At 32.3% G+C, this 10,018-nt stretch overlaps 1 protein-coding gene across 1 annotated transcript; it reads right to left on the bottom strand.

Moving 5' to 3' along the window:
• Nucleotides 1-638: 638 nt before the first annotated feature.
• Nucleotides 639-9,365, bottom strand: LOC128988334 (putative neurotoxin). Its single transcript, XM_054409526.1, has 3 exons — nucleotides 9,272-9,365; nucleotides 3,949-4,012; nucleotides 639-900 (listed from the first exon to the last, which is right to left on the bottom strand). Exons 1-3 carry the CDS (start codon nucleotides 9,363-9,365, stop codon nucleotides 765-767), a joined length of 294 nt encoding a protein of 97 aa, XP_054265501.1. The 3' UTR covers nucleotides 639-764.
• Between the last annotated feature and the right edge of the window lie 653 nt (nucleotides 9,366-10,018).

A 10,018-nucleotide genomic window follows, 5' to 3' on the forward strand; every position in this document is an offset into this window, starting at 1 on the left:
AGGATTCGAGCCTGTCTTCAGCTCGAAGCACACTACCGGACCATCCGAACCTACACTCGCACCGAGGGTAGTTAATACTAACTGCAGCAAAATATTTTTTACCTGGTAATTAAAGTGTTTTATTTAAATTCATTATTTTAGCAAATTTCCCTAAATATATATATATATATATATATGTGTGTGTGTCCGCTAGCGCAATAACTCGAGCAAAAATCATCCAATTTTGATGAAATTTGGTAATCGTTAAACTAGTGTTATTTAAATATGGAATAAATGTGATATTTTTAAGGAGACATTTTAGTGTAAATCCAATCAGGCAAACGGAAATTCGCTTAGTCTGCAGGTTTGTTGCGGCAGGGGTATTATATTTGTTTTATATTTATTTTTATTTGCCACCAATTCATAGATACGTGTTATCATAGATAGTGTGTAGTGTAGTGTGTGTGTTTATAGTTTTCAACGGAAAAGCTATAAATTCGCATTTGAGGGTTAGACAAAAGTTATAATTTATTTATCCAAGCTATACACCATAATATTTAACTGATACTCACCTTAAACACACGTAATATGAAATACGTTTGATATAAAAACGTAAAAAACACCTTGAAAATTTTCGAACTAAAATAAAAATCACACAATTTAATTAAACATTTATTTCAAACTATACAACCACAATACAACATAAATGCCACGAAACAAACGGTGTTTTTGTACGTTTTTGTCACATTTGTGTGAAGTTGCCAGAGAAGCAGCTAAGGAGAGTACTAGCCCCAATTTTGGAACACTCCTTTCCTTTGACACCTGCAGTTGGCGCCCCAGAGATTACAACGGCAGGAGGTTGATGGGCAGCAATCATTGGGACTGTGGTCACAGTTACCCCCTCTGGAAACGCATCCTCTCCTGAAAAAATAACATATTTGTATTATCTACGTCAGTGGAATAGCATAGAAATTAAGAAACCGTTGATGAATTTTATTATAGAAAGCGGTCAGAATACCTCTTTTTTGTGTGAAAATTCTAGGTTTAGAATCCCCTCTGTCTGTGTGTAGGTTATTTTGAAACTTGGTTAAATAACAAATGGTAAGTCGTGTTATAAATGTTAATAATTTAAACAATCGTGTGGTTTATAGTGGAGGGAATGTTCTGGTAGAGGGAATGTGTTATTAGTACAGGAGTATTATTTCGTAATGGTCTATGTTATTTTCCAGATTAGATTAATGCGATGCTGACACTATAGGCGCAATTTTAAAGCGAAGGCGGACGTAGGATGTGGGTTGCATGAAAGAGATGTAGTTTTGTTACTTTTACAGGTGCTTCGTTAGTCAGTAACATTTATTAAGCCCAATGATTAAGGTCAGCTAAATCCAGTTTTCAACTACCAAAAACTTAGCCTTCTGATTAAGTTAAATCTGGATTACTAAACCACTGATTGTAGGGTTACTAAATTATTTCTTCCCAGTACCGGTAACCTTACACATAATTTGGATTTGTATAAAGTTAGTAAAATATATTTATGGAGGTAATAAGTAAAATAATATTCATGCTTTGAAATTTATTAAATAAAATAACTCTTCTTCAACATTATATATTTTACTTGGAAAGGGGTTGTTTCAATAATTTTACTTAAAAACAGTCAAAATTGTCCCATACGTCAACCCTAAAAAAGAACCAAAACTCATTAATATTCTACTTTAAATGCATTTCTTTAAAGAGCAAATTATATCAAGATAAAAAGGTAAGTTACCTATACTAAAAAAATCAAACAAATTGGTTATAAAATGATAAATATGGACTATTTACAAAAATTAGGTTTAGCAAGGCAAATTAATATATTTATTTGAAACTTACTTACCCAAAAGGGGGATTTTAAAATTACAACAAATTTTATAATAGTCACATGCATCAAAAGCAAACTACTGATTCACAAGACAGACAGAGAATGAGGATGGAACCTGGAAAAATCATGCTGACTGTGGACTGTTCTCTGATTGGCTAAAATTCACAAGTTCTGGAACATTCCAGCCAATAAGATCACATTACCTTGCTTCAACCTGTACAGTGATTTTCATAGAATATTCTTGTTTTAGACTTTCAAGTTAAATTTGGTTTTTATTTGAATTTAATTTAATTTCATAGTTTTACTCAAATAAATAGTTTTCTAAAATGTATAACTTGCTTAAATAAATATTTTAATCTAAGGAAATGTAGTAAAATTGTTTTTGAAGGTAACAAAAAATAGCTAAAATAAAATATTGAAAATAAAATGCTACGTGATCAATCAACCGACTTCTCCTGTAACCGCTGTAACCACTGTAAATGCTATTGGTGGATGGAACTACTAGACTACAAGATGTAACTACACTAGACCACAAGATATAACTACTAGACCACGAGATGCAACTACTAGACCACGAGATGTAACTACTAGACCACGTGATGTAATTCCTAGAACACGAGGTGTATGTTCACGGTCCACTTCAAGATCATAAGTAGCTACAGATATTGTTTACTCATAAGAGACAATCAAACCCCTCAATATCTACAACTACTTAATTCAAACTAGAACCTTTGTAACATATCATTTAATTAGGATTGCTCGTTAAGAAACTTTTTTTAAATTCACTGACACTCCCTGTTCTCGCCTTTGGTTTGTACGAATAATATAATGGCGTTTCGATCCGAGCTTTCTTTTTTCATTAAAGACCGCAACACTGATGTATTTAAAACCACTTCAAAGTTTATCAGTCTAGTAATATAAGTTACAAAAGGAATTTTTATCCACAGTAAAACAATGTTAGAACCGCTTTCTTTTCAAAGAGCTACAGTAACTATATATCGTGTATAAAGTCACTTACCAAAATTTAGATGGTAAAGTGTAATACACAACTTTACTTTAAGTCAATTTTCTTTAAGTATACCAAAAGCTAGTTTATTCTAGTTTTCAAACTTTATGACGAAATATATGTTTACCAATTGTTGGCCACAAGACTAATATATTGAAATAGTTCTAGCAAAACATTATTGTGGAGTACTAAACTATTAAATATTACGATCATAGTATATAGAACAACACTAAGTTTTTTCTGACTAATTTAGTATAGAATCCAAGAATAGTGAAACTTAAACTAACTGAAAGCACTACCGTTTTGTTATTTTTATACTGACAAGATGTTTAAACGTTATAGAAAGTATATAAGGTCTTATTGACACGAGCTCAAGTTTAACGACTAAAGGTTAGTTGAGGTCGAAAATTGAGTGAAGGGCCGAAAAGACAATATAGGGTCCAGTAATGATTAATATTATTTTTTCGTCACTCTCCATTATTGTTCAGGCTAATACACAGTTTGAGATATCGGTGATGTTTTTGTATTGAATATGAAATACCTTACTCAGTTACATCTTGTAATTGCTTTCTTCTTACTATTTTTACCAAACAGCAGTTCAACAATTGTGTGTATTGTTTGCCTTTGAAGAACCTCAGATGAGACATGTATTACTTTAATAATAAAATACTTTATTTACAGTATTAAAAACTATGATCATACTATAGTTCATACTATACTATAGTATACATTAGTTAGTATATATAGTTTGACTAGTCTTAATATTAATTAAATGGATTTACTGTTAACAAATTATTTGGTATACCAAAATGCAAAAGACAAATACAATTTCATAACGATGCAATGGTATATATTCTTTAGTCTAATCGGGACTGCTAGTGTTTTCTACGTTACCTACTGTAAGTCAGTGGACAAAGTTTATATTTAAATAATAATGTCTTCTCCAGTTTATTCTTTTGTACCTTAAAGACAAAATTCATTACTTTTGCCTAGTAATGCATGTACTGTATTGGAGACAGTTGTTTTCACTGAGGCATAGCGAAAACGCGCTTTGATTTGTTGTTTGGTTTCAATTTAAAAACTAATATTGTATTCGAATACTCACTTCGCTACTCCTCCGTAGAAAAGCCTGATTTCTGCATCGCTGTCGACATCGGTATTTACATCATCTGAAAAACAACAGATTTTAAGTAATATCGCCCAAAATCAAATGAATACCTATTTTGTCCGATCATTACAAACAACTTTATCAATAGTTAGGTAGTTTTCTCAGTATTGTTTTTAAAGCTGAGTACATACTTGGGATTAGTGTAGAATAAAGTAAATAAAGTAGTTTTGCTAAAGAAGCTCAATAATTAAGCTGTATGTTCCAGTTTGAGAAATACTGCTTAAACCGGCGCAATCTATGTGTTGGCATTCATTGATGCTTTGAAATTTGAAATAAGTATATTAACAATCTATCAACTGTATCTTTTGCAAGAACATCCTCTTCCGAGGCCAACGTTAAAGTTGTCTGTGATAGAGTTGAAATACACATGTTATGGTTTTCCACAGATTTCACCGATTTATTTATACAGACTGTCCCAAAAGTCCCGGACCGGTTTAATATTTTCAAAACGACAACAGATAAATCAATAAGATTTGGTACATCACCACCACACCTAAAAATCTACTTTTTTAAGGAAATATCAATTTTCTGTCACATCATGGGGACGTCCCGCAAGGAGTCAGAAGGAAATCTTAAATAGAAGCATAGGTTGACATGTACATAAAATTAAAGGTCTTTACTAGCAGAATATAATGCCGCAAATTTGAACTCAAACGGACAACCAAGTCAAGAATGACAGTGGTTCAAAGATTCATGTAATTTGCATTTGGGGGCACAGCCCTAGGAATCGGGAAAAAATTTTTAACATAAGCATAGGTCGATATGCACATCAAATTAAAGGTCTTTACTACTAGATTACAATGCCGTAAATTCAAACTCAAAAGAACGCCTGAGTAAGAAATGACAGTCGTTCAAAGATTCAAAATGGCAGTTTCAAGAAATCTTTGAACGGCTGCCATTTTTTACTCAGGCGTTCTTTTGAGCTTGAATTTACGGCATTGTAATCTACTAGTAAAGGTCTTTAATTTGATGTGCATGTCAACCTATGCTTCTGTTTAAGATTTCCTTCTGACTCCTTGCGGGACGTCCCCATGATATAACAGAAAATTGATAGTCCCTTAAAAAAGTAGATTTTTAAGTATGGTGTTGATGTTCAAAATCTTATTGATTTATCTGTTGTCGTTTAGAAAATATTAAACCGGTCCGGGACTTTTGGGACAGTCTGTATAGTATGGCCACAGTCTACAATAAAATACCATATTCACCCCCACAGTTATTCCTTACAACGTTCCCAGTGATTCCTGTTCGATGGAAATAACAGTTATAAACAAATATGACAGTAACTGACAGGGACTTGTTGAATAATCAACGTTGACTCTAATTGTGGAACCGAAAATAAATACTGCTCGCTGATTGGACGATTCATTTCACCGCAGCCACGTTACAAATGGACGGGTGTAATTCAATTCGTGCGTTCTTTATTATTTTGAAATTTATGTCATTTTCAACTCACTCAGTGTTTTACTCGAGTCTCTAAAGAGTTTTTAACTCAGGATTCAAGAGACGTTAAATAAAATTCTCCTGGTGTTTATTTTTAAGTACAGTTTGTTAAATGTATACATTATATCTCGACAACGAAATCATTCATTTCGTTATAATGTTAGGTAGCATAATCATTATATATTAGGTAATTATGTTAGGTCGCATTATTTATATATTATATAAAAACTTTATTTAAACATAAAAGTTCAATATACAGGGTGAGTTTTAAATGAGTTCCCCCCCTACTTTTTTCTACATTTCTTAAGATATCAACTCCGGATCACGTCAGAACATTGTAGAGTAGTAAGTACTTCATTTTGACTGGGTATACATTTTTGGCCGCCATCTTGGACCCGCCATATTGGATACAAAGTTTTTTTTTTTCGAATGTAAAGGTAGGGTTGTGACCCATCGTTTTAAACTAGATTTTTATGCTGAATACGATGCTGCAATTCGTTTTTAAAAATCTTGATTCATTCTAAAGTTATGAGAACTTTTAATAACATTATTTTTAGCCGATTTTAACATTGTGCATTTAGAAACTAAGAACATAATCGCAAATAGTGCTAGATAAAGATAAGTATACACCACATAATATACATAAATCTTTATCTAGCACTATTTTGCGATTATGTTCTTAGTTTCTAAATGCACAATGTTAAAATGGGCTAAAAATAATGTTATAAAAAGTTCTCATAACTTTAGAATGGATCATGATTTTTTTAAACGAATTGCAGCATCGTATTCAGCATAAAAATCTAGTTTAAATCGATGGATCACAACCCTACCTTTACATTTGAAAAAAAAAACTTTGTATCCAATATGGCGGATCCAAGATGGTGGCCAAAAATGTATACCCAGTCAAAATGAAGTACTAACTACTCTACAATGATCTGACGTGGTCCGGAGTTGATATCTTAAGAAATGTAGAAAAAAGTAGGGGGGTACTCATTTAAAACTCACCCTGTATAAAGTACAAAAATAATTATCGTTTAAATTTCTCTCTATATATTCACTCATATGTATAGGTCATCAAATAAATCGGTTATCTATATATAAAGCAAAACGTACCCATGAACTTTTGAGAAAAATATAAGTCACACCCCCATAAACCATTTACTTAAAATGTTCATCATGACGAGAAACCTTGCGCAAAACTATCCATTATTTCATAAATTGCCCTTTAAGGTCGTAATTCTACTCTAAAGAGAACTTTCCATATACCTAATGTTAAAAATACCTCAGCTGTACTTATTTGTTTGTATTAATGTATTCTGTTTTGTTTATTTTAGCTTAACTTAACCAATCAATAATTGTATTAATACTTATGAAGTCAAACGGGGTGAAGCCCGTGGGTAACAGCTAGTTACATTTTAAAAGCAAATAGTCTATCTTGCTTTTAAGGTTTTTGATTTGAATAAAACCTACTCAATTTTTTCTGTTGACACGTTGGATATAACACCACTTGATTAAGCAGTGAATGATCTCTAGTTCCACAGTCCTTATTAAACCGCTCATTTATTTACTAATTCATTTTTCTGGATAGAAAATATTACCCATATATGAGTACATTATAAACTGTCATAGCTAAAGTTAACGTTACAAGAACATGGCTGACTAAAAAACTTCGTTTCTTGAGTATTATTATTCATTTTTATTTTTTTAAGCCCCTGGTGTTGGAAGTTTACATTTTATTTATTATTTTAGGTTTCAAAATTTCTTAACGTTAATATTCACAACAAAGACGGACATTTGAATATTATCGGTCGATATGTTGACCTCCATTAACGGCAGAAGGGTCAAATAACGACCTGGTCGTTATCGACATTACGTTGCGTATAATAGGCCTCTTTAAAGGCTTTCTAAATTATGGTTACTTTCGTACTTCAACATACATTATATGGCCAGTTTTCTGGTGCATTTTGTTCTTAGTTTAGTTGTAATAGGGTTTCAACGCACAAACACATTTTAATCATTACTGTATCATGAAAGCGTGGCTTTTGATATTCGTGTTAAAATATTGATACTTAAGAACTGGTATACAAATTTTGTTATTAGTATTATTTCATTTTTTCTTAATTTTATATTTTTTTTGAAACAACAAAATCCCCAAAAAAGTTTAAGGCTATGTTTCAAAAGCGGATGGGGTACACGACTTGGCATTGTAGCAGCCCTAAATTACAGTTAAATATTTTATTTAGTATTTAAAACTTATACCCTTAAATAAATCAAGTTTTCATTATATTGGTTTGAACATAAGACTAACGTACATAACTTACAAATCCTACTCCTAAATCAAGTTTCATAAAGCATGAATACATTTTAGTGACTATGGTAACCAAAATACCAAGATTAAAACACAAAAAGTATATATCAAAAGTTATCTTATTTAATAGCCTATATTAAAATAAATAGTGCTGGTGCCTGTGATAACCAACACTAGTTATGCAACTATACAGTATACATTTGACTGAAATCCTAAATCCTACTAATAGCTTAAAAATGAATTGTATAATAATGCTTATACAAATTTCCAATATTGACATGATAATTTGACTAATAAGGTAAATAGCTTCAAAGCCAACTAAGATTTCAAAGATAGCTAAGTTAATAAACATATAATATAAATAAATAACTTAGATAACTGGCGTAATTGTAACTAAAATTAATAAGGCAACAAATATCGGCATTTAGAGAGTTGTACTGTCATACAGGTTTAATCAGAGTCTATATATCTATATAGGTAGGGCCTATATCGTATGAGATTACACCACTTGTGCGGCCGATGGATAAAATACCGTCACCAATAACTCTTAGTTGACATACAACCTTGTGCACACACACGCAAACAGTAACTTTTAATAGTCATTTGTACAAAAAAGTACAGTAATACTGGAAGATACCTGTTTAGAATGTTAGGCGTATTTGTTACTAAAAACATTCTATGCAAAGCAGACAGTAAAATCGTTCGAAATCAAAAATCTATCTTCCCCGCTCCCTAGAAATAACCTAATTCTTTCGCCTTGAATGGAAGTAAGGAAATCCTCGTAATTAGTCATTTGATGCATACTAAACTGTTTTTATTTATATATATATATATTTTTTTTTAGTTTCTTAGTTTATTAATAGTACTGCTTCCTTATTTTGGACGTTAGCAATAAAAAATACTGACATCGTTTGCTTAAATTTTACATCTGTACAAAATAATGCATTAATGAATTTGAAAAATATTATACCGTTTTCTACGTGTGAAGTCTTTTGGTTAAGTTTGAGTTTTTAACATTTGTCTCGTTCTATGTGTTAAATGCTGTTTTTGTTTAACACTAGTAACCTCCACCATGTTTCACAACGGCGTGGGACAAAATAATAGAAACACTAAAGCTGCGGCACTAAAGTCACTTTAGTATAATATAATCTTAATTGTTAATTACATTCTTCATCTATCATCATCATCACATTAATTTAGTCATCTCTATGTTACATTAAAAAAAGAAAGAAAATACAGGAATAATGAAAAAGTAAACATTGAACATCTTTTGTCAATTGTACCAATAAATGGTTACTTCCCAACAGCATTCTAGGCCTTGCGTTGAAAAGTACAGTGATAGATTTTTAGTTAACATCGCAGTGGGAACAAGCATAAAACAATACCGAGTAGGTAGAATAAATTAAAAAAAGTTTATCTCGACAAACACCTAACTATATGATGATTCATTACAAATCACAGCTCTGAACTATCCTAATCAACGGGGAAATTGTATTTGTTTACTGCACTCACCGTCTTCGTCAGGTACTGATATAACGGTGGCGGCGGACAAAGTCTGCAGGCAGTAGAGGAGCCCAGCAGCCAGCAGCACAACGTGGGGACGCATCTTGACAGACAGGGCGGCGCCGCGGCGCTGCTCTTATACGTGACGTAGAGGCGGGGGCGTCACGGCGTCAGGTTACAATTAGAGGAACGGCACCTTGGGGACGGGGTCAGCGGCTTGGGCGTCGAAAAGCGCGGGTGATCAAGGAAACTGGAGGGAATTTTTCAAGCAAATCTTTGGAAATGTAATAAATTGTTCAATAAAGTTATTTTAGTTATATTTTGGTAATATAAAGTTTACGTTGCTTTAGGCCTGTTACGATCGCTGATAACTAGTGAGTACTACGACTACCCGCAATACTATCCTGATAATTAGACCAATTCGTAAATTACATGGAAAAAATGTGGTTCGGATTCCAATATAAACTGTAGGTCCCTTAGTTGCCATTAGCTGTATGGGCTATTAATTAACAGCTGTGTCTAAGGAACAAGTCGGCCTTAGTCACTAACAAGAATACGGGCAGATAGATTGTTGTGTTGAATCAGACATATAAATTAAAACGGTTTAGAAACCGTATATTGGAAAACCAACGATATTTAGTTTTCAATTATAACATCCTGCATTGATTTAACACTATTTATTTCTATCACAGGGTCATTTTAATTAATGTTAATATGTAATCATAAAGTAACAATAAGCAATAACACTTTATGAAT

The sequence above is a fragment of the Macrosteles quadrilineatus genome, unplaced genomic scaffold, assembly GCF_028750875.1.
Source record: "Macrosteles quadrilineatus isolate MER2022 unplaced genomic scaffold, UCM_ALF_1.0 Scaffold_3__2_contigs__length_128488019, whole genome shotgun sequence".
Taxonomy (NCBI): Eukaryota; Metazoa; Arthropoda; class Insecta; order Hemiptera; family Cicadellidae; genus Macrosteles; species Macrosteles quadrilineatus.

Coding starts and splice junctions, on each gene's coding strand:
- LOC128988334 (XM_054409526.1), bottom strand. CDS start 9,365: ATGCGTCCCCACGTTGTGCTGCTGGCTGCTGGGCTCCTCTACTGCCTG. Junction 4,013..9,271: donor ATCAGTACCTGACGAAGACG/GTGAGTGCAGTA, acceptor GTTGTTTTTCAG/ATGATGTAAATACCGATGTC. Junction 901..3,948: donor TTCTACGGAGGAGTAGCGAA/GTGAGTATTCGA, acceptor TTATTTTTTCAG/GAGAGGATGCGTTTCCAGAG.